Source organism: Cataglyphis hispanica, chromosome 13 (genome assembly GCF_021464435.1).
Source record: "Cataglyphis hispanica isolate Lineage 1 chromosome 13, ULB_Chis1_1.0, whole genome shotgun sequence".
Classification (NCBI taxonomy): Eukaryota; Metazoa; Arthropoda; class Insecta; order Hymenoptera; family Formicidae; genus Cataglyphis; species Cataglyphis hispanica.
In genome coordinates, this window is record NC_065966.1 from 4,861,972 (window position 1) to 4,888,352 (window position 26,381).

General features: G+C 39.4%; 1 protein-coding gene across 1 annotated transcript; it reads left to right on the top strand.

Annotated features, from left to right (window-relative positions):
- The first annotated feature begins 210 nt into the window (after positions 1–210).
- Positions 211–25,239, top strand: LOC126854234 (nuclear pore complex protein DDB_G0274915). Its single transcript, XM_050600761.1, has 5 exons — positions 211–775; positions 1,576–1,623; positions 21,883–21,987; positions 22,422–22,882; positions 23,045–25,239. Exons 1-5 carry the CDS (start codon positions 485–487, stop codon positions 23,838–23,840), a joined length of 1,701 nt encoding a protein of 566 aa, XP_050456718.1. The 5' UTR covers positions 211–484; the 3' UTR covers positions 23,841–25,239.
- The last annotated feature ends 1,142 nt before the right edge of the window (positions 25,240–26,381 follow it).

Consider the following 26,381-nt stretch of genomic DNA (forward strand, 5'->3'; position numbering starts at 1 on the left):
ACAAATCTCATCATTTTTTTTTTCAGTCCAAATAAATTTTTTTATATTGACAAGTGTGAAAACAGGAGCTTTTCTGTTTTCTTGGGAATAATATCTGACAGTTATGCGAATCCTCTCGTCACGCGATTGGACCGCATGCGCGGCGGAGGGGCAGGAGAAACTAGAAAAGGACTGCGCGCGGACTTTGGCGCTCAGTTTGACACGCACCGGTGTACAGCGCGTCTTGCCTGATATTCTCTCTCGTTGCATCTGGTCAGATCGGGCGATTTAAAGAACCGCCCGATTGGCTTCTGAACTGGGGAGAAAATTTATCGTGTTGTGTTTTGTTTCATCTCCTCCTCGACACGCGAATCTATGGGCGGCGATGATTCGTGACGCGATTGTTCGCGTGTAGACGTGACGTTCCGCGATACACGCATTTATTAGTGCTTCTTTAGTGCGTTCGATCCGCACTTAGGTTTTCATCATAATCATCGTCAGCGCGATGACCGAAATCCCGAAGGTGGAGTTTGCCCTCGGCAGCGAGGTGTCACCCGGTCGCTTCTTCAAGAGCGCGTTCGCGCGCAATTTTATCAGCAGTGGCCGCGACTGCAAGTCCCTGGATTACGAGCTGCTCGATAACGCCGTCGTGAACGAGCGGGATGATCGCAACAACAACACCCGGAACAACAATTTCTTCTCGCTCGTGAATTTCGCGGATGACAAGCCGGTAAACGATGGCGGCGGCGGCGGCGACGCCGCCGTTCTCTGGGAGCAACCGAAGCCGAAAAATGAGGTGAATGTCTGTTTTGCAATGTTTTCTTTCGCACAACGTGCTCCTCTTTTAATATCGTTCTAACGGTAACTTTGTACGTGAAATATCATGCAGAGATCCTGCAGCATCCTGTATATCAGAGATTTATCAAGGATTCGATATCAAATTCGAGAATGCAAAAATATAATTTCATGAAAGAATACAAATTATATATAATCTGTGTATTTTATTTCATCATCAATTGAAAACATGAAATACTTTGACATATCTCCCTTTATCTGCTTGAAGATTCCTTATCAAATTTTCCGCAATTCTGAATTAAATTTATTCCCGATTCAAGAATCTATTCAAGGAAACTGAAATAGCTCTGTACATTTGTCTGGAGTTAAATCTTTCATGCATACGACTACGAAATTATTCTTATTTGCTCCGGAATCGCTTAGGCGAAGTTTAATAACGCGCTTGAATTACGACGACATAAGATCGTAAGAATAATGATAGCAGCAGTAACGTACTTGCTTACAGTGCGTGCGTTTCTGTTTTACGACTAATTACGAAATTGGAAGCAAAGCGCAATGAAATCCTTCGAGCGTTAGAACGTGCGCGCGTGTTTTGTAACTCGATTTAAATACAATAAACGGTGTTTCTGCTGGATATACTATCGGCATATCCGCTATTGTATCGAGTCAATTAAATGTCGAAAGATTCAACGGATAATCAATCGAGAAAAAAGGACGTTTGCGCTCTCGTTGAAAATTCTTGTTCATAATACGATACATACAGTGGCTGTCAAATAATTTGTTACTTTCTATTCTTGACAGGCGGCACAGTCAGCTGCAGATGCGAACGAATTGGAGAAACTTCGAAAGGTGAGTTGATTTTATACCTCGTCGGCTTTGTTATCGCACATTCATCCTCGATAAATGTTTCCGCCAAACGAAAACTCGGAAGTATGCATCTAATGTCTTTCTTTATATATCAATCAATGCATTGTCATTTCTCATCATCATTTTATCATTCAACAATGGATATAATCATTTAAATTACAAAAATTAATATAAGTAAGAAAGCGAATGTTTAAAAATTAATTTTTTATTCGAAGAGTTAGGAATTTGTGACTCTTGGAAAAAATTCCCATAAAAAAAAATTTCCATTAAAATTTGCGAGATTTTTATCTCTGTTTTTTTATTCTTCTCTCAACGATAAGATCGAAGAGGACTAGATATTTTATAACCGTGGTGCACTTTACAGATCAAAATGAGAGGGAATTCTTTCATGTATACGACTGTTTATGCTGAAAGTAACCAGACCATATTTCCGTTTGCCTTTATTTCGTTGTTAAGCATTTCCCGATCGGGCAGACGGTAACTAATCGTTTGAAACCACATCAAATTATCTGGAATGCCGCAGAGTATACCTTTACGTGCTTATTTCCTAGTATTACTATTATTATCTACACATTAATATATCGAAGCGAGCGGATCTCGTCAGGGATGTTGGAATAATTTCAAAGACCCAACTACCATTTAGTCAGCGAATATTTACACAATGAATTGATCATCTATTCTGATCTATTGTGGACTCTATTCGTCTAACTATGTATCTAACGTCACTCGAAATCCCGTAATAAAAAAAATAATTATAATAATATATTAATACTTTTTTTTATCGCATTAATAACAATTTTTTTTTTTAGTATCTTTAGTAGTCGCTCCAGATTCCGGGCACAAAGGAGATTAAATTCATATATAAAACATTTGCAATTATTGATGCAAATAGTAATCGAGATATCAAAAATCGCGAGGAAGGCAGGCGTGGCAATTTTCGGGGAAAAAACTGCTCGATAAAGAGTCGAGTCCGAGTGGAGCCTGAAACATCCGTAAGTGGTTTTGTTCGCACCCGTGACACGGCCGCTTCGCCACAAATCGAGTATATATGTTTGAACGGAAGTCCGCTTCAGCCCCTCCCGTAATTATTATCAGTCGGAGGGACCGTGCAGGCCTTTGTGGGACCTATCCGAATGCACGCACGTGTATTTGTGACACGTTTGTCCGACCGCCGCCAGTGACCGGAGCGAGTTTACGCGTGACGTCATCATCCTGCTTTTTCGATCTCACACGCATGCACACAGTGACACATGTGACACAACTGACACAGCCGGTACAAGAAAATTATCACCCCTCCCTCGACCCCTCTGGTCAACGCGATGACCTGTTGCGTGCGAAACGTAAAAGGGTTGCGTTAAATGCCGATGTCTTTGTTCGCAACACGTTTCTCTTGTGCGTTCGCGTAAAATAATCACGATCCTATCGTACGATATACAACACTGGAGAGGAAGATAAAATGGATTTGTCGGGGATCGATTCAACTAAATAAAAGTAAAATTAAAGTCACGAGCTGCTTAAAGCGATGCGCATTATCGTCGTAAAGAGACGATTAAATCCCTTTTATCCTCTTTGCACACGCGCTATAGAAAACTTTTATTACGGTAGAGGCAACGCAATTAAGTAGTCGCTAGACGTCTAAAGAACGACGCTATTATTTGCCTATCCTCGAGAAGTGCAAGCTTGTCTAAGGATACTTTATTGCCGCTTCCATTTGCACACCTGTGTAATGCATACATCATGGTGCGACACGCATCGTGATTCCCTTCCTGATCCCCGCCAACGGTTTCGCACGGTTTTACGCGAGTCACGCGGATAAGATAGGATCGGTCAAGAAAGCTTCGTAAGGGCCGGAAGGGGCCCTTCCTGCCGATTGCGAAATCGCGGCAACCGGTTTGTAACAAAGGATAACATACAATGCAACCCTTTTACGGAATTTCTCTCTCGATATGCTTTTTTTTCTCGAATTCAGTTCTAGCTCGAGAAATTCGATATTCATTTTAGCCTCGATCCTCTATCAATGCCCTTGAGACGCAAATTTATTTCATCCTTTCGAATTTTTTATTTTCTTCTTTGAATTGATCCGCGAAAGAATCGCGGATCTTTGTGTATCTTCGAATAAAAGGAGGCTCGACATTTTTACGATAATTATATTTTCGTCGGTAATTAGCGAACATGAGGCCGAGTCTAATTAGCTAGTAACGAAACGAATCCCGTTGCTCGCGCGAGAATTAATCGCGCGACTTCTCGTATCTTTCATCCCGAAACGTTGCTGTCTGTCGCAACACACTTGCTGCTAATGAATTGCACGCGTTCTTCTCGCTTTATTGACGATATTAAGACGGTATCACGCCATTCCTTTGATCAATTTTTTTTCCAATATCCGTCTCGATGCTTCGACTATATCATGTCAATATGTGATATTATAAAAGAGAACACTTTTTTTTTTTATAATGTTATGTCATCCGCGTTCACGACGTTGTGCAATATTGTTAAATCGAACATAGTGTGTGTTTGACATTTTTTATTTTATATGCTCGTCGGGGATAAATATAAAAGATATATTGCGCTCTCAGCATTCTCGTGCGGGTTATTATAAAACAAAAAAAAAAAAAAAAACAAAAAAAAATAAAATAAAATAAAATCCGCTTATTTATTAGAATTCTTGGAAGCTATATCTGAGAGCGGAGAATATAAATATTTCAGCGTTGTCTTTTATAAGCAACTAGTAAAATCCATTAAGTAAACCAAATACAGCATGACAATCCTGACAGTAAAGTACCGCAATTAATTTCCTTTTGCTCGAGTTCTTAATGGTGCCACTATTTTTATGTTGCTCCGTTCCGAGAAGAAACGACGCCACGCAGTTTCTCAATATTCGTTTAAGCTTTACCAGAGATATACGATGTTTACGACGCGAAGTGGATTCACGTGAACGGGCCGCCAAGTTTGTAAGAAAGGAACAGATTAATCTGTCGGACAAACCGAGGTGTAATTTCATTTGTAGCATCGAGTTCGCTTCTCGCGACGCTAGCGTTCCAGGAATGACGGAGAGGAACGCGATGATCATGTGCCGAAATATTGATTTTGTTAATAGGCGATCAAACACGCGTGTAAGAATACGAAATGAATAATTATAGCGAGAGGTAATTTTTGGACCTGCTTTAAATATATACAAACGATAATATTAGATGTATCGTTTTATTTGAATAAAACAAAATTTATCCTAAATAAAATTCGTCTTAAAAATATTACTTTCATTAAAGATGAGATTTTATACGTTTTACGGTGGTCCCTCATTTATTCGCACATTCCATTGCATCGCCACATCAACAGCCTTCGAATATTATATTTTATTCTACACGCGAGATGCTCCGGCAAATTTAATCATCGTTACCTCGCGGCACTAGAATTTCATCGACATCGCGATGGTAAAATAACACGTTCCATTCAGTTGCATCGTGGAATTTACCACTATTGTTAGACCTTTAACGCAGGAGGAGAGAGAGAGAGGTGGTATCCTCGCGCGGAGGAGTTACACTTTCCGCGGTGCATACCGTTATTCGATATTACGGAGATGGCGGCGAGTGCGGGCGCGTTTAACCCGGCGCGTTTGTTCGCCGGATCGTCGGCTATTTGCATAACCGAGTCCATGCATTAGTGCACTCTCGGGAATGCAGCATCCAGCGGCGAAGTCGCTAGCCTCCGCCTCCACCTCCACCTCTTCTCTCTTTCTCGAGCTTCGCGCGCTCTTCCGCTCGATGTAGCCGCGTAATATCATTACATGCCGCAATAATGATAAAACCGAGCCACGTAAAATCCGATTCGACATCGCCTGTGGCCTTCGCCACGCATCTTAAGCAAACAGTGATAAGCGACCGCGCGACTCGCGATTATCGTCGATGCAATTTCGATCGGGCGAGCTGTCGAGCGGATCGAACTGTTGAAAAAACGTTGAGAACATCCGGAAGATGTATGTAAAAATAGCGACTCACATGGGTCATTCGTCATTCTTTTCAACGAAAGGTTAATTTTAATTTCATCGTTTTTGCCACGCTCCTCTCTTGTCGCGTGTTTCAGAATTAGGTGAGATTTGCCACGCTGTGTTCCAACTTAAGTGTCATTCACATGACTCGCTAAACGCGCCTCATGTTTTCACGTGGTTAAAATCACGTGGAGAGAGAAATAGGTCGAATGTAGATTACTTTGACTCCCGTAGACCCAAGAGATGGTTAAGCGATAACTGGGAAGGCGCTAGGGAAGACGAATTAGGGCGACGATATTATTAGCCAGGTAATCGATACCATATTTTTTCCGGTAGATTCTTCTTGGCGCCTGATAAACAGCTACTGAGAATTAGCTTTTTTTTTCGTTAAAAGTAAATGGTGAGAATTTATATCTTCCTATAGTGGATTCTCTTACTCGCGCAATGCCAATCTCAGCGTGAGAGAGGAAAAATTAACTCGTAAATTAGAGCTGTTATCCCTCCCTGATATTAGTCTGTTTAATGTGTACACACAACATCGTGTTACGATGCGTACGATAAGCAGCGAGCTGGTGAGAAAATCAAACGGATTTATCAGCGTGTAAAGTGTATTTACAAGCGAGTACATTTTCTCGAGATCGTTTCGTTCTTTATTGTTGGTGCTTTTTTTTTCGATCGAGATAATGATCGGAGGATCGAGATTTGTCTTAACGAAGATATTTAATGAATGTACAGTTCATATGTTTCTGAAACAAATTGCATCGCATTGTGTATTTTTTTTTTTTTTTTATTAATGCAAAGGAAATGAATGAGGAAGAATTTACTCTTTTTCAGAATATACTTCCTGAAGATAGAAAAGATAGAGAAATCGCTTGAGCTCGTACATTTTCGCCAAGATCGCTATGGGAAGATTTATCTGATCTAAATATGTAAATTAAATTCCTAGAATAGTCAGGTCACACATGCCGGATAAATATATACTAATCCTTCCTGTGTTCTCGCGCGCGATACTAGACGTATTTCTGGCTTCATTATATAAGATATAACGCGAATATAAAATGGAAAATTCATATGCGAACTCATTCTCAATATTCGTGAGAAATTAGTTACGGCGAATAAAGTGATTTTATGTTACGTCACATCGTACATTACTGCGGTCGTAAAACGCAGTTCAATGATCCGGGCGATCTAGTCCGCCGAGATTATAGCGAGCATTTCGCTAGTTCTCTCTTCGGCTACTTGATGAAAAATGATCTGCCATCAACGTCAAAGTCTAGCTAATCCGTCACGTCTAGTCAAGTTAACGTTAAAACACGTTTTTCTCTTCCTAACCGAAGGATTCCGAACAAACGAGCGAGGAGTCCATAAGTCTTATTTCAAATTTGACGTTTCGGAATTTAAAAAAAAAATTCTATATAAAATTATATACGCCTTATTAACTGCGTTCCAGCTTAGGAGGGCCCTTATTTGACGATTACTTACATCGCAGTGTCATTACTCCTCTCTGCACCGTCGGGCCTCGTTCCGCTCGGGTGCCCTCAGCCTCTTCCGGTTGCCTCTATCCACGAAATACGCACCTTCACGAGTACGTACAATATGCATTAACCGCGCACATTCCTGCGTGCACACATTCTGGCAGCTCCATCTCTTTGTTTTTTTTTTTGCTAGCAACGTTTTAGAGCATTGACGTATACACATACACATGCAGATCGTACGAATTTATCGCGTATTAATATTAATTCGCGTGTGATTATTAGAAAAAAAAATTGAAATGTCAGAAATTTTTTTTAACATAACAATTATAATCCTATCTTCTTTCCTGATATTCATTTGATAATTTATATTAATATCTAAAAATAGAAATTTGGAAACAATAATTCTCTATATTTTATATTCTACATTTTATATAGGATTAACAGCCAGCTGTTTTTTGATTACGATGTGAGATATCGCATTAGCCTAAAGGGCTGCTCCGTTCATTTCACTTTTGTAGTCTCGAGAATCGAAGCGCGGCTTTCCTTTTTCTTTGTTTTCACGTTGACGAGCGGCCGACGCGCGATAATGAGGGAGAGAATCTTTAAATGCCAACCACCATGACTGTCAAGGAAGTTGTGTGATATATAGCATCACGTTGACATCCAATTTGCATCTCCACAATTATGATTCGTGACGCGTCTGCCATATCTCTGTCGCTCTCGCGATTTTCATTGCGCCCTTTGACTCTCGAGAGAATAATTAGATAAAAGGCTTTCAAAAAACAATTATAATCACAGCACCGACCTAGGTTTATAAGCGATGCTAATTTAATCAACTTGTACTCTTACAAATTTTTATTATTTGTGCTGAAATTTTTTGAAATATTTTATTCAATTTAATTTTTATTTATTTTTTATATTTTATTTATTTTCTTTATATTTTATTTTAATATAAAATATAAGCCTACTTCTCTTCCTCGAATTTATACAACTCTTTGCTTGAGAGTTGTTGGATTATCGAACGATCTATCGCAATATAGAACAGAGAGATTAAAGTTACGACCGCTTTACGGTCAATAAAGAGGCGACTCTGCCACGAATCGGTCGATCAAGATCGAATCGAATCGCGCTGTTCACCAAATAAGTCGGTTACTTTCGCGCGCGTCCGCGATTGAAGGCACTCCGATGATAAGAACGAAGGTAAAAACGGCGTGAGTCATCGAGTTCCTTAATTTTTATGAGCGCGCGCAAATTCTCCATGGCCATCAAGATCAATTGCCATAACCGATCGCCGTGTACCTAATTGCCGGATGACCTCGCGCATTCGGACCACGTATATAAGTAACTCTTCGATGCAACAGAGACATCCGTGGCTTGTTGCGCCGTTTGCGAAAGCTGATAACTGTAAATTTATCATAAGTAATATTGTGAGAAACTAATGAGTGCCACCGGCAGAGGCGAGGAAGTTTTTCGTGCGGATGAGAATGCGGGAGAAGATCCTCATCGCGTGTTGTTGACCCCTACACAAACGTCAAAATAAACGCGAGGCGTAAAATTACCTGCAGGCAGTTAATCCAGACATCCTGAAGAACATAAATCATCACGCAAATTCAAAATTCTTTCCGAATATTTCACGAATAAATCAAAATTATATCTTTCTACTCCATATATATAATAAATTTTCGTATGTTCAAATCCGCAATATCGATGCTAAAATTTTAAGGACAAGAAAAAAGCATTTTTAACATTTGACAACGAATGATAAAGAGATGAAAAGGGACGATCGGTGTAAGAGCATCGCGAAGGATTTTCTCAGCAGCCGTGTCCGAGTGAAAGCCGACGAATGCACAGCGAACGCACCTATAATTCTGCGTACACGCATGTAACGGGGCGTTTTGCAATAAGCCGGCTCGGATAGCCAAGTGCTCTCATCATCATCGTGCATATAATAATTCGTCTGCCAACGCGCGTCCTCCCGCGGGACGATCATTATTCCAGAGCGCTGGTCATGTAGGTAACCTCTCCTCTTGCTTGCCGCTTATCTCATATACTTATTCGATAATGAATAAACTGTTAATCAAACATTTCCGGCATCATTGTGAAGTCCACGAGAAACACAAACTTTCTTTCGCGCGACGCGGATGAAACATCGAGACATCCTCGAATAATAATAATTTATTTTTTAATTATACGAGTCATGAAAAAAATTAAAACTTGATATTTACGTCACATGCGTGCCATGCCGTATACACGTATGACTATGATTATATATATCGGATGGATATATATATATATATATATATATATATATATATATATATATGTTGTATAGTCTGTGTATAATGCGACTCAACCAGATGCCAGTAATCAAAAATTGCATATTGAAATATATCAAAAGCGGGAACTCTGCAATAGAGGAGGTGCTTTCCCATTCAGTTACCGCGCTATTAATGTTGACGGGCCCACAAAGACGTCTCGAAACTAGCAATTCATTGCGATCTCCCAATATAACAATAACAATAATAATCTTTCGCTTTCATACGCGGCCAGCAATTAAAGTCGAGGTAAGCGATCGCGATAAAAAAAGCGTCGAGTCTCAATCTATGAATCGTGACGATCACATTATGCATATATATATATATATATATATATATATATATCGGATTGTATGCCGGTTTTTCCCATAAGTATCTCGATCTCATTTATCTCGGCGAGCGATACGCACAAAGAGGATATATATACGACAAAGAGGATATAAAAGAACGATCTATTTCCGTCTCTAGTACGGCCTTGAGCGTCTCCTTTCACGTCTCCTTCGTTCTCCTACGTTCCTCATCGTCGAAAGTCTCGAGATTCAAACCCCTTTTTTTGCTCCCTTTTCAATCTCTCTAGGCGGGGTAACTCGCTATGCCTCTCTTCATCACGCTCCGTCTGATCCATCGATCCTGCGAGAATTCCCGAGCGTTTTATGAGTCTGCTAAAACCGCGCGGATATCGTTTCACGCTGGGATTTATCTGTCGGAGAATTTCGCCACGCTTGCTTGCGTCTGGAAACAGCTCAGGGTAGTTCGCATTTCCGTCATTTCCTCTCGTACACGGATTTTGTGCGATCATGAAGTAAATTTGTCTTCGAAAATATCAGGATCTCGATTCTACGTAGATCGATTGTGAAAATATCGCGGAATTTTTCAAAGCGACCTTTTAAAACGATGATGCGATTATTTTTTAATCCGATTCTAGACAAGGAGATTAATTCAACAATAATCTGACGCAATTTTTGTTCTGACATATAGAGATATAAAAAAATTGTTCTTTTTTTCTAATAGAAAAATCAATGTAAAAAAACGTGTTTCTTTTCAATGAAAAAAAACAAATATTGTTTTTTTTCATTTTTATATATAAATTATTATTTTTTATTATATTTTATATATATAATATAATATTATTTTTCTTTATATTTTTTTTAATATAATAAAAAAACAAATTCTTATTTTTTTTCGAAAGTAATTTTAATGGATTAATAAAATTTTTGCGGCAAATTATATCAAACTCGACATGATTCGAATAATATCAATTAAATGTATAATAAAAATTTTTATTTATTGAAAATAATAATGATTAATTCAAATCTATTATTTAAAAAGTTGAAAATATTAAATATTAAAAGATCAATTTGCAATAATTAAAGATATTAAATATTTGAAAAAAATACAAAATTTTGCAAAACAACGACGTTTGTTTTTTTCATAAAAAGAACGTTTTTTTATGAAAAAATCATTTTTTTTTCCTATTTAAATCTCTACCGACATATATATGTACTTTTTTTTTATTTTGAATAGCACATAATTCTCCTTAAAAGTTCTTTGCTTCGTTAAGCTTTTAGTTTGGGAAATTATCAGCTTTAGTTTACGCGAAGTCATCATATGCTTCTACTCGACTATTTAGCGTGCGATGTGTCGGCAATTGACGGCGCGAGAATAAAGGTCGCGATTCGGTTGATCATCCTAATTATACGTCGTAGCCAAGACCGGACTGAACATTTCGTTAATCTAATAATTGTCATCATTAATTTATCGAAACCTGAACCACGAGACGGCGGCTGGGTATTGACACAGTTCATCGCAATTAACATCACGCGCTGTGTATCCCTTAATTAAGCGCACGCCGTGCATCAATTAAGGTTCGTTTAACGTACCCCGGCGGCTCAAACGCGATTCAATATGCGAGCCTATGCATACACGATTCTCTCTCTCCGGCTTTTTGCGTGCTGTCTCATTTTCTGCCGAGGTTGAGTCATCGCCCGCGGGGGACTATCGTAAAATATAATCTGACGTGCCTCGCAACGCGTGCGGAGACAACCGTATTGTGCAATCGATAATTAAGAGTTACAGGGGTAGAGCCAGGTGAACTGTATGGCTTTTTCCAAGAGTTGCGCTGACGTACATCAGTATGTTTAATATATGTGTATTTTAATGTGTAGGAAAAATTGTTGAAATTATGTGCACAAAGAAAAAAAAGATTTAATCCGCATAAAGTGTCAAAAATTGTTAAAATTATGTGCGCAAAAAAAAATTTAATTCGCATAAAGCAACGCTTTATGTAATCTTAAGTATTTCCTTTTGATTGTAATAAAATATCAATTTATATCGGGAAAGTTTAACATTTTTTTTTTTAATGATTATCCGCGATCATATAGATTGTTTTTTACCTCGAAGAATTTTATTTCCTTTAAATGTTCGCGAATTAATGACCGTGCGTAGTTACGAGCCAAGTTAAGCCGCGATGTGAAAGCGAGAGCGCATGCAAATATAAACGCAGAAGGTCTTTTATGGGATGTTGCTGGGAATCGGATCAAGGAGAGTGCGTCTACGATTATTTGGTCACCGGCACGAGCGATTTCTCGGTGCAATCTTGTCCTCCCGTAAGCGGCTTGACGCTTTCGTGGACACCGAATTTCGCGATTATGGATACACACACACACACACACACATACACACGAACAATTGCCTTCTTATGACCTTTACGCGCTTTCTGCTCTCGCGAATTGAACGACGCGTAGAGAAAAATGATAGTCGGACATTTGCGCTCGACTTTTCATAAATCTTTGTACGACGTATGATAAAAAATTTGTTGTTTTTTTCTCTGGAAGTTCCGTTAGGTAAAGTCAATTCTTGGTACATATGATACGTGAAGGCGGGAAACGTAAAATTTCAATAAAATTGAGAGAATTCCGCCGATCTCACGCGAGTAGATCCTTGTCCCGTGGATCGAAAGACCGGATATTGCGAATGCAATACACGCTTGGCCGGTATGTAATATCACACGCAGGTGTGCAGATTCACGGTCCAACAGTTGTAATATGTAATATCCGAGCTGAGAGAATCCGATCTCGTGCGACGCAGCGAGAATCGCGACGATACGAAGAGACGCCGAGAGACTTTATGCGATAATCACGACTGCTCTCAGGCAGGCTTCTAACGGAGATGTTTTCGATATTTGTATTCCGTGAATGTAAACAGAAATATTTGTATACATATACATGTGTACGATCGGAATCCGTATGTTTATGTAATATGAGATTGAGGCGTGCCGCTCGCTTTTTCTATCTTTCTTCTGAGATCGATTTCATAAACCTCTCCCATTTTTAATGCGAAATAAATTTTCCATTTCTCAAGAAAATATATGTTATTCACGTTACCTTACATGTTTGACATCACGCGATCATAAAGTTCAAGTCGACTAGAGTTTTAACTGATCTTCCGTTCCTCTCCGGAAAGACAGAATTAGAAGAGAAGCTTTAAACCAGTTGCACTAACATAGATTCATGACCAATGTTGGTCAACAAAATCTTTTTTCCTTCTGTCGATGCTATAGATAGAACTATACTTTAGAAAGAATGCGTATATCGTTAACTCAGGATTAATACTGAATAAAATTAGCTGTGTTTATGACTATGTTTATATGTTTATATGAACGATACAAGGTTCGTTTGTTTATTGACGAAAATATTGCGATTTTATATATATATATATATATATTTAAAGCATTATATCACGGCGAGTTATATGAAAGATTTTATCTCATCCGTAATTCTAATGACAGTTCCGGTAACGACAAAGGAAGCCGTTGAACGCATCTAGATGACACAAGCGTGAGCAGTTCTTCGACTTGCTGACCCAGATGGATACGCATTAGGTTCTAAATGTAGTCTGAGAAATTCTTTTTAATGGCCCGGAGAATTTAATGCGGGTGCCATCGTTCTCATCCAATAGCCGGAAACTCAATTTTTTTTACTCAATCAGCTTCATCGTCCAATCAACGGAACAATCTATTTAATATATTCGAATTTTATATGTTATTATTTACCGCGCATTTATTTCACGTCATCGATGTTTTCTTGTAATTTAAAAACGAAAATAAAAATCATCAAATAGTAAAAAAAATTACGAGTTCAAGAATAGAAGTGTTTCAAATTTTATTTTTGCAAAAGTATTATTTATACTGGTTTGAGAGATTAATTTTTCGACAAGTTTTTCGCATAAATTAAAAAAAAAAAAAATGTTATAAGACTGACGTTTAGAAGAGTTCCGGCAGCGAAAGGCTCGCTATGAGATCCGGCCAAAAGAAGAGCATGCCGAGCGCAGCACAACGCCACAATTGTGCGGAGCGCGGTCTCTAATCGCACGCTCTGATTAGCGTATGCGTATGTCCGCGCAATGATCTCTCGCGATGATGATCGAGATGAGTCATCTGGACGCTATTCAAGTTGCAGATCGATCGTTTCGCTAACGAACGTCAAGGATCTCGCCGTCTCTCTCTCTCTCTCTCTCTCTTTCTCTCGTCAACTGGTATTACGAATTTTCCAAAATTATCGAGACAAGCTTATCGTTCGGACTTTTCGTTCCGTTGCTTAACGGTGTCAGTCATTTTCATGCTCGTTACGTAATATTTCGAAAATCGCGCGGGGATTGATCCAAACTACCGAAAGAATTATAATATTATCTGCTAAGCGTAACGATGGCGATTTGTCCATCTCGTTTCGCGCTCCAGATATCAACCCGCTATTTGCATTTGCTTTTTAATTCGCCGAAGAAGTCACAACCGCGAGTCGCCCGCGTCTTTTATTTCATTCTCCCTCGTTCGAATCCTGAGAGCCGCGCTGTCGCGTTTTTATTTCCCCGTCTCTTTCCTGCCTCTATCTGCCCGGCAGATGCCATCCACGAGGCGTGACCAACCGTCGCCGTCTCTCGTTTCCCTTCCCACACCCTTGAAAATCTCGCTTAATGCCACCGGCAACTTTTTGGCGCTCTCCTCCTTCGGCGCGATGTTCCGTCGTGCGTACACAAACCCGCCGGCGAACTCATGAATGGCGATGGTATGAACTATTCGTGAAAGCCGACGGACTTATTTTCGGATCCGCGTTATGACACGCGTGTGTGCGCTTCGGATGCACGCGAGGTGCGCCATAACGCTCGGCGTCATATCGCCACCGCTATTGTCCGCACGTCGCTGACTCGCTTCGTACATTGCTTTGTCACATTTTACCTTTCATACGAAAAATATACTCTAGCTATTTTTTTTAACGAAACGTCAAAGTTATAAATTTAAAAATATTAATTATTTTCACATTTAAATAGATTTCTCTCTGTGCGAAAGAATTGCAATCTCCCCTGCAAAGAGGGACAGCAATTTATTTCATATTAGAAAATATAACCAGGATTCTCTATCTCTCTCTTTAAATCCGCGCGGGATAAATTCCTAATTGATTCACCTATTTTTTTATAAAGTCGCTACGCCGTGCAGAAGTGAAAATTACATTTAGAAAATGCGCGGCACTAATCGCATCGTCGCGCTTCATATGCAGCTGCTGCTCTGTCAGAAAAGAAGAAGGGATAATAATCCCGACGCATACAGACGCCGTCAGCGGTTTCGGAGAAGATATTCAAGTCGCGTGAATCATCGAGCGACGATTTTGCATGCAACACGTGGCGCCGGCGCTACAACTTATTGTGCGAGGAATCGCATTGTTAACCGCGGATATGATTCTCAGGTCGCGTAGGTTTTCGGGGGGGGAGGGGAGAGGAGGAGGAGGAAGGGGGGGGGATTTCGACGCGTTTCGTGTACATCTACATACATCGGATCGTTGAATAGCCCTTGTACAACACGAAATCCCACACAATCGCGACAGGTAACGCGCGATATAACTGTCCAAGTAGCGGTGTTTAATATGCGCGTCGCTCTCGCGAGCGCGAGGTCTCACAAGTTTACCAACTTGTGAGAGGATTCTCATAGCTTCTCATAGAGGAGAAGTGGATGAGGTGGGGAGAGGGGGAGGGGGAGGGGGAGGAGAGGACAAAAACGCCGGCAAACTCTGACGGCTGCAAAATGGCGCCCAGACTCAACCCTATTTTCGGCGCATTCCAGCTGAACGGATGGAGAAGCGCCTAACGCGCAGACGATATTTCGCTGGGAGGAATCGCTTCTTATTTTATTGGAATGCCGAGCCTCTCTCCCCCTCCCCTCTCCTCCCTCTTCCCCTCCACCCTTCTTTTTCTTGCTCTCCTTCTGCCATTTCCTCTCATTCCCGTTTTCGCGCCGCTCTGTCATCCTCGCAATGATTAATAAAAATAAGCTTATCGGTCAATAGTAACGATTGAAGATAGATTCAAGATAATTCTTCAATTTATTATCTCAAAAATATGATATGATAAATGAACGAAAAAGCTTTTGACATTGCATTGATATTATGATTGTCTCTCGTTGAAGAAGTAATGAATTACGTCGTAATAAAAATCTTGCGTCTTTCTTGTGTGCCTTTCTCACACTTTTGAAATCTTTGCTTCTTTGGACTCCTTTCGTCAATTTAATGAAAGAAATGGGCGATGAAAGTATCGATTACTGATTTTCGCACGATCTATATATCGTACAAAGGAACAAAGATAATAATCGTTGAAGACCCGTTCGCTTGGTTATTTGAATGGAAACAATTATAAAGTAAAATGGATGGATTAATTATATCCCGCTTCGTCACTTGACAATAATCCTTTCTAAGGAATAATGAGAGAAGTAGGCGGATCATAATTACGTGACGGATGTCAATCTCCAGGTGAAAATAATCATTAATATAAACAATAGAAAAGCGATTTGTGTCACAATCATGAACTCTCACACACGGCGAAAGCCAAATGCGTCAGAAAAGAGCGGACAATGTATATAAGAAGCATTTGTAACATATAGAATTTAGTTAATTTAAGACAATTTAATATAACTTTATATAATTTATACTTTCTCATCTTATTTATAAAATCTACTTTTAATTTTCTTGGAGCCAGAAGGAATGACATCTGTGTGTTCCTCAACATATTTAAAGATATTATTGTAATTTTTTTATAAAATTATAAAAATTTATTTAAATATTTTTTGTCAAATTTATTTTAATATTTTGTATCATAATAATTTGATTTAAATGATTGACACACATCATATACTTGCTGGATCAAGCGTTTTAAATTTTACACGCGTTCTTTATCGGATTTAAAATCGATTAAGCTTCGTTCACTCAAGTTCTATATATACATGACGTATTATATTACGTTATATTAACATTATTTCAACATTACATACTTCACGAGTATTTCTCGCATTGTTCAAGTCATACGGGACGTTCCTAGTCACGCTCGACCGCGCGCATACCGGCTTTTAATCGCGCGATTGTCTCTGTACAATCTTTATCTCGCACGCAATCTGTTATTATTTGTAAATTCCCATTCAGGCCCTCCTACGTCAAGCTCCTCGCGGGTTAACGACTGCCGGTCGTCGCTGCGAACTCTCAGTGTTGTTTAAAAACCGTTTCGTACGGTACCGAAGTTCTTTCTCATTAATCTCGTCTCATTCTCTTTCGCTTTTTTTTTCGTTCAGGGAGAAAAGTGCATGCCAATATCCGCGCAAATAATGTTGCAATTCTTGCATTGTTTTCGAAATTATTGACTATATATAGGAAATCTATTTTTATGAAGATTATAGGCTAACAGCATCTCTCTATTATAATATCTTCGATCGTAATTAAATACAACATCCTCTGATTCTATCACTAACGCGATATCTCTCGATCATGTAACCGACACTACGTAATTATTACGTTTAATTAAGTTACCAATAAATTCTCCTGGTTAATCTATAAATAATACATGTTTAATATTAATCTCGCCTTCAATAAGAATCAGCAACGTTATTAAATATAAGAGTAATGTTTTCGCGAGCCTCTCTTTCTCTCTGCCTTCAGCGGTCGAGTATATAAATGCGAGGCGGTGCCTATAAGCTCTCGATCATCGAAACTCCGTGAATGAATGAATTAATGAATAATAATAAATCGAGATAGATCGTTAAAGGCGAGTGCCAGCTTTATACCTATCGTCTAGAACAGGTAGTTGGAACATTTACGATGGCACGAACGAGTCCACGCGCACACGAGTTAATCTCGAAGGATGCTTCGTACGAGATTTACCTTTCTCTCTTTCTCTCTCTCTCTCTCTCTCTCTCTCTCTCTCTCTCTCTCTTTCCTACTTTTCTCAAGACTCGTCGTCTTTCGAGTGCTGAGATAAAGCTTTCTCAAAACGCTTAAGGAATTATTAAGCTCCTTTCGGAGCATGACATACGATGCTGAATGCGAACCGAACAATGCATTCTGGATTCTCTAGAGAGGATGGAAGTGGAATATGTATTTACGAGGCTTTCGTACAATTCCAATAACGATCGCACGAAATTAAGAATTAATCCGCGAAACCACTACCGTGGTACTCGCGCGCTAGACCGTGATTTAAATGCATTTAATAAATAACTCCAGCGGGGTCGCAAAACTTTTTCAATTTCTTTCCCACGTATTCCGGCAAAAATGGCCAAGCATCCGAGAATACGGAACTTAAGAAAAGCGAAAAATCGCTCACATGTTTTTTTCTAAATAATGAATTTCCGAAAAATATAAGGAGTATACTTTCCGTGAGTGTGTGTGTGTGTGTGTGTGTATGTGCGTATAAATAACAAATTAATTTTCGTGCAATCAGAAACGAATATCTACGCCAAGGCGCGTGATAAATATTCCGCACCACTTTCCGTGTGTCTATCCTTCCGCGTGTGAAGATCTCCCACGTAAGGTGAAACTTGACGTTAAATCTTAATGACGAGTGCCCAATGGATTAGTAAGCGCGGTTCTCACGCCTTAGGCGAGCTAGATAAATTTTTCCGAACGAGTGGAGAAAAATCGGCGATTCTGATTTGCATGATGCGTGATGCGTTCTTCGCGTGGGTCGCGAAGGCATCCGTTGCTCTCGGTAATAAGTGAAAGGAGCGATGTAATTCGAACGATCGTTTTTATCCGAACGCGAAAAAAGGATCGATTCGAGGAACGCTATGGAGTTGTAACTATGTTCATTTTAATTAAGGCTTAATTAAATCTAATGAACTTGAAGAATGTAAGAGAAATAGATGTATAATTAAAATCGTTTAATTAATTAATTAAACGGTTTTTTTCAAACACAACAAACTTAACGAAAGCTTCTTTCAAAATGTTATTAAAGATAATGATAAAAGAGAGCGGAAGTGCAGGAGAGATAAAATCTTGAATGTCAAAGTTTTCAATCGAGCCCGACAAACTGTTGACATTGACGTTGAACTATTTAGGGAACGATGCGAATATCGGAACAATGGCGTGGACTCGATGTCGTCGCTAATTACTGTCGTATTTCGACTTGTATTCGTTCGTCCTTTGTAATTGCAAACAGGTAGACTCCGCGCGAGGAACACATGGCGAGAAAGAGAGAGAGAGAGAGAGACCTCTTCCTAGCATTTCCATACAATAGCGGGGAAAAGACGGTGTTTATTGCGAGATATCCGGTGATGGCCTCCGACTGATAACGAGGCCAGGATGAAAGATGTTGAAAGACCGTACGTCCACGAGAAGGAATCGCGTCTAGATCAGATTCTTGACAAGAGTGCGTCACCACCACATTGTGAGTGCGTCTCCTTTGTAAATACAAAAAAAAAAAAAAAACTAAATGTTGAAACTAAACGCTATTACGATACAAGTGTAACACAGACAAAGATTCAAACTTTAACTGAAAATCTTTTCACCGAGAAATAAAATTCAAACGTATCGGTGTAACCGAGAAGCGCGTCGAAGTTAGATAAAAAGTCTCATAGTTTCGTAATGAGCGCGAAAGTACACGGTTCGTCCAAATTTTTTCCCCTTAATCGATGCTTCCTCCGCCGTTTCTTGTCGTCGCGAGTGCGTGAGGGTATATTTACGGAAAGCTGAAATTTTCATCGGCGGCGGCCGAGCGGATGGGGTCACGCATGGTCGCTCAGCCTGAACAGAGTCCACCGGCTGAATACTCTATCGTGACGTCACTCGCTACGGTCACTGCCTGAATTATTCACTATTCCTTCGTTTCTAGTCGTTTCAGCGATGCCGCGTGCAATCTCGTACGAAAGTTTGTTTTTACGCACGCGGCGCGCATTCTGGTGGAGAGCGTTTTATCTGCTCGCACGTGGCACAGACGAAATCTAAGATGATTTTTCTCATCGTCCATCTCTTTATTGCGAAATCTTTAAAATTCGGGACGTCAAAGTTTTCGTTGAGTCGATTAGAAATACCGAGAGATAATGCTGTGTGTCAAGGCGCCGTATCGCGAGCTTTCAAAGCAGACATTCCAGGATGTAATCAGAGGCGATTCTTGTAACGAGTTATCCTCGAAGGACGGTCATATAGCCATATCCGTTAATAATTACAACGATATACCCCGATGCTCTATGGCCGCGGTGCCGCGATAGCTATCGAAATTAGATAGAAAATTGCCTTCGTCCTATTCGACTTTAGCCGGCGGTTTCATTAAATTCTTTGTGAGATGCGGAATCGATAGATTCCGCTGGATTCCGCTATCGCACGGTATCTCATTGCGTGCGGCCAACAACGCGCACGGTGTATCGATTAAGCGTGGAAAAAAGAGATAGGAACACGCGAGGGATAAAATGATAGGATCCGAGGATTAAGAGCGGAATTTTTTCGCGACGTCACGAGATATAATTTCGTTGTAGACGCACGTGGAAAACGTGGAAAATGAAGCGTGCTTCATTTAAAATCGTAACGATCCGCTCCGACTTCCCTACCTTCGTGACCTTTTCTCAATCCTCCGGTTCTGATTTATGGATCGCTCGCCATCGTTCTCTCGGAAACTCGACAACATTATTCGCCGGCCAATATCCCACGCCAGGATGGAGAATATACAGTCTCTCTCGGTTAAGGTTGCATAATAATCTATGCGGCGAAGGTAATGAATCGCCGCTTCGTTGGATATTAATAGCCGTTGCTGCTCCTTTCGCGTGAATTTTTTTTGCCATCGTCATTTTTGTCGCTAGTTTGGCGTTCCTTGACCAAGAGTCATGCGCTACAGGAGGATAATTAATCGCTTATAAAAGGTAATTAATCGGCGCAATGATATTTTATAATGACAAAAATCGGTTTATTAATTATCGCGCTTGATGTGAAATATTGTTTAAATGGAAGTTCTCCATTCTCGAAACTGCCCGATTAATTCGCGAATCAACACGCAAAATTATGATGAATTTTATCACGAGGCAATATTATTTACAGAAATGTAAATTAGATTATGATATAATTATTATAAAAGAATTATAATAAATAACATGACTTATAGGGAAACATTAATTAAAATTGATGTATGAATATATAGAAAAAATTCACTTTTAATCACATAAAAAAATATATACTTTTTAAATCTAAATCTTGTTTAAAAATTCGCACAGTGCCAAACAAAAGGAGATAATAAAAAGTCGGGCGAAAATATTGAAAAAATACCCAGGAAAGTTAGTAGAAGGAGGTTTGTAGGCCTATGCCGATTACGATTGAATTTAATTAATTAATCGACGCTCGATGGATTACCTCAAAAATCCCATTATATAGCTCATTTAATGTAAAGTATCTTTTAAAAACGCCGCCATTATAACGTCGGACGTATTATTAATCGACATAAGTATTCTTCGCAATGAGCGGAATGGCGTAAAATTCGTAATAACACACTCACACGCCAGCAACGTCCCGTGATTAATCGCGGGAAGCTATCGACGCTCGCGTCTCTTCTGCGTTTTGTATCTCCTTCGCGTTCTATCCGGTGTCTCGTTTCTCGCGCGACGCACGTGGACCGCTATCTTGTACACGCGAGACTTCGCATGTCATCGAAGCATCCTCTTTTCAAGAATCATAATTTCGGAAAAGGAGTTCTACAACTTGTCCGTGTCTCATGTCTCTGTATCTTTCTCTCTCTCTCTCTCTCTCAGAAACCCGTTTCTTTCATTTCTTTACATTTAAGCAGATCATTATTAACGCAGAAACGAATGACTTCTTGCTATAATAATAAAATAAAATGAAATGCTTAACAAAGTTAATGGATCCATAAAATTCGTTCCGCGAATTTGGTTACACATGGCATAAAATGAAAAAAAAAAAAAATAAATAAATAAATAAATAAAATAATATTATTGGAAGAAAGTTATGGCGAATTCGCTTCCACTGGCTGCTGAATGTATTTTCTTTCTAAAAATACAAATTGAAAAATTTTCCGGAAAAGTATTTTTGCGAAAAAAATTTGGAAAGTTTTCTATATCTAATATCTTTCTTTCTTTTAATTGATAAATCGTAATAAAGCTTGAAATATCTGAGAAGCCGATTCAAGAATGTGTAAATAATACAATTTTTTTTCTTTCTCCTTGTAGCAATGCCAGTTGCTGAAAAAGGAAAACCGGAGGTTGCAGAGTGCCTTCCTGCAAAACGTCTTTCTTCAAGCGCGAGTCGACACGCTCCAATGGCAGGTCAAACAGGTTCGTAATCGTGCGAGAAGTTGAAAATCTTTAGAAGAAGAAGAAGAAGCGACCGATAAGATGATCATAACCGGTTTACCTCGCTCCGGTTATTCGATATCGCGTCACGTAACAACCAGTCGACTCCTTTTTTCCTTCGATAATCCGCGCGTGATTTTGTCCAGCCAAGATTTTTTCTATTATTTTATTATCATTTTATGTATGAACTTATACGCATTTCGCGATTTAGTCTTCCGATCACAAACTTTAAACTATCATATCGGTTATTACTCCCCCCACTTCTTTCTCTTTTACTTTTTCTTATTTCTTATTAAAGATCATTTTTATCATTCTTATCTGTAATCTAAAATTAAATTATTCCTCGATTAATATTAATGGAGCGATGCGATAAAATGTACGTTGACGTAAAAAGTTGACGTTTCGTTTGTTGGCAGGTCGAATCGAACAGGCAAATGTATCGTTCTACGATGGAGCAGGTGGCCCATTTCTTGGGTCGGGTTCACAGGAGCCTGGAGATCCTTCACTCCAAGGAAAATCCCAAGGACAAGAGACGCGTGCCGCGTAGTCGCAGCGTGCACACGGTGGTGCACGCGGATCCCTCGCCGAATCGCGATACCACGACACCGTCGTCTTCCTCGTCGACGTCTTCGCCGTTCACGCGCGCCAAATCTGTCACGCAGATCAGCTCGCCGAGCGCTGTCTGCTTCCGCGAGTTCACCTGGTCGGTTATGCGGAGGAACGACCCGGTGCACTGCACATCGCCACGTGCCAAGCCTCCGCAGGATCTCAACAAGACGAACGACGTTCCCGATAATGTCGTTTATCGCGAACCCAAGCAGACGGAAATGAATCCGGATGAGATACCACCGAAGAAGCTGTCTCAAGAGGCGTTTAGGTGCGTGCGAAAGATTTCAAAAGAACCTCGCATTATTAATTTATCGTTTGTCATTTTCATTATTAAATATTTGAATTATTGGTATATTGATATCGTTATCTTTTTATTAAAACAATATCAATATTAATATATTAAATGTGAAAAATATATGTTTTCGCACAGGTTACTGAGAACAGTCGAATCCTTGCTAGCGATGCGGGAGCCCGATCTCGCGAGAGTGACGCCGATCGAGGACAACGGATCCTCCCCGTCCCCGACAGTGGATCATCGTCATCACGATACATCTCTATCCCTACCGAGCGGTAACTTTGCCAATTCGACGATGCTGCAGGAAGCTACTTATATTCCCGGCAGCGGACATGGAAACGAATCCATCGGCAGCGGTCAGCAGGACGACAGCAGATCGGCAAGCCTTATCAAATCGTCCGTCACCGAGTTCGCTAGAAATCTACATGGCTTCGTACCGGGCGTGAGAAGATCACCCGACACCGCCTCTTGGAACTCGAGTAGCAGTAAAACGACCGAGGAGGAGGACACCGTCGCACTTGCCACACCGTCAAACGGAACTACGTCAAACGGCACGCCAACCTCGACGCTCAGTCGAACCGCGAAGCGTCTGGAGAAGAAGGAATCTAATCAAGGCAATTCTATGAATGGCAAGACCAAGATAAAGCCGGCCAGCAGTCCGGTGAGCAGCGCCGAGGGCGAGAGCGGATTCTTCTCGATCAGCTCCTTCCAGGAGGTCGGTCTACCGCCTTCGGGGCTTGCCGCGCCGATCACGCCCGTCAAAGGCTGCCACACGGAAGTAGGCTTGCCGGAAGTGCCACTCGACAAGGCCAGACACCGACGGTGGTCCTCCACACCGGCTGAAATCCAAGCGCTCTTCAAGCAGCATCGGGCGAGCTTCGGCGGGACGCCGCAAACCGCTACCGAATCCGTCAGCGTCTGTTGGGTTTGAGTCCTGCGGAATATGATCGCGCCGAATACGATCCCACCGCATACGATCGTCATGGTCTCCGCGGAATTCCGCGGACTAGATACGCTCGAAATCACGAGCCAGACTTACATGATCGATTTTCAGGAATAGTATTTAGATAGATCGATAGAGAATATTCAAGTATAAGCAGTAAGATTGTAAATACTTCCTACTCGCAGTCTTGCGATCTCTTCTTTTATGTTAATAAGATATGAAATAGAATCATATTAGCGTTGATATAGCAGTCGATCGTTAGCAGCTGCGATTCGTTTGTTGATAAGAAAGCGAATCGAAAGTACATGAAACGTACATTTTATCGCGCAACCATACCAATGCATGTATTTAATTTGTTTAATGTTCTCGAGATGTGATTATGTATCTCGGAGTATTAATTAATGGATGATAAAACAAGAATTTATATATGCCTGCGTAATCGAATTTCGTAGATAATGCGGGGGCCATTCTATAAGTATAGAAAAGAAAAGTACTTTTGATATTTTGTAATCAGCCATATCTCTTGTAGTTTCGTGAATATTCCGTATGCATATCAGTATCGATGAAACTTTGCGCGTCTGACATCCTACATTGCAGTTTCGTTCACTGAAAATTTAGAAGGCTTCTTAAATACGTTCTGCGAATGACGATCGTTCGCCATTTGAACGTAATCGATCGTTTTAATTAGTCATTATTTAATAAATTAAGTCGTTTGATTCGTATGTGTTGATTTCATCTAATTTTCAAAAGTAACGAGAAAATAACTTTAATAATTTATACTATTGTATCGCAAAATATAGTTTAAGTTAATATAATTTGATTTATTAAACGCGTGTGTATAAAACGATTTAGAAGCGAATGTGAGAAAGATACACGCGTAAAAGAGAAACTTCTATATATTTTAATCGATAAATTGAAATCTGCCAGAAATGCTTTTTTTTTTTGCAAAAACCTATATTTTGCATAATATCTCTCTCCATTTTATTCCATCTTTCCATTTTTGTCCATGTTAAGATATATCATGATAAGATATTTTTAGTTTATCCACAGCTATGTTACTTAATTATCGAAATCGATCATTTGTTCGCATACGACAATTGTAATAATAATTGTAATAATGAATGTTTAATTTATTTCAAGATATGACATTCTTGACATTCTTCGAAATTAATAAATAAAACTATAAATCTCACAACTTCTCCCTCTGTGTTTACATAAGGCTGCGTACTGTGTTATAATTCACGAAAGGTTAACTTTATGTAATGAAATCATGCGTGATCTGAGACTATCATAGTTTTAGAATTTATAATGCTATTCTCTGTATATTTCTCATCATTCGTAATTTGTCACATTATCATTCGTAATTATATAAAACAGCTGAATATCATGCTACTGCGTCTTGATTCTTTTGCATTTTTCCAATCTTATTTTTGTTTTTCTGACACGAATTCTTCATATTTATTATTATATTTTGTCATAATTATCTCGCGATTACGACATGTGATTCCCTTTAAATTATATATATACATATATATATATACCTTTGTAAGAGAGAAACTCAGCGCTACAGACATCTAGGAGGTAAATGGAAAGCTGCAGATGGCAACCAGACATGCACGCATGTTTTCGAACACACTTATCATTCAATAGGAACTTTTGATATCTTATCTACGAAGATTTAACGCGCGTCAAGTACTTTTAATTTACGTAAAAATGATAGTTTTTACCGAGATAAATTATTAAGACAAATAAAAGTTTTCTTTTCCCAAATAGTTGCCACGAATCTATAATTAATATATATAATTAATAACAAAAAAAAAAAAAATCTGATTCATTCAAATTCAAGCTTCCATCAAGTAGATCGCTAAAATATTAAATTGAATCAATACGATAATAATAAAATATAAAGAAATTTTATCGCTGTTAAACATTCGTTAAATGAATGAGTACAGTATTGACATTAAAAGAGAACGTTCGATAAAATTTAACTGTTCAATCTTTCATGTCATGGTGATATTTAAAATGCAATATAAATAAAATCGCAGAATAATTGAATCGAAGAAGTATAATGATATTCATTCATAATTTATTCATTAACGTCAGTTTGCAACAATACGTCGATTCTACTAAGAAAATCAAGTCATCTCTTTAATTTTAAGCGCCGTTTGGAACGAAATCTGAATCGGATAACCATATGACCCTAATATCCCCAATTTCCTCGCACTCGTAAAGGTCCACTTTATCGGAGACGGTCACGAAAATCATACCGACACTCAAATATACGCGTACACAACACATTCAAGCCTCCTGGTTTCCGATATGTCACACAACATTCTATCATTGATTTTACGGAAAAAAAAACAACTTTTTTTCTCCAGTATATATACGAAAATATCTAATCGCGTCTTCCGGCATCAATTTGACAAGTATTGCACAAAAAAAAACGGATGATAAGAATCGGAAGGGCAAAGGGGGAGTAAAATTTGGTGGAGAGCAAACGATCGAACGCAATTCGGCACCGATCGACGT

Excerpts from the sequence above, each read along its gene's own strand:
- LOC126854234 (XM_050600761.1), top strand. The coding sequence starts at position 485 with ATGACCGAAATCCCGAAGGTGGAGTTTGCCCTCGGCAGCGAGGTGTCA. Across the intron at positions 776-1,575 it reads AACCGAAGCCGAAAAATGAG|GCGGCACAGTCAGCTGCAGA; the intron begins GTGAATGTCTGT and ends TATTCTTGACAG. Across the intron at positions 22,883-23,044 it reads CTGTCTCAAGAGGCGTTTAG|GTTACTGAGAACAGTCGAAT; the intron begins GTGCGTGCGAAA and ends GTTTTCGCACAG.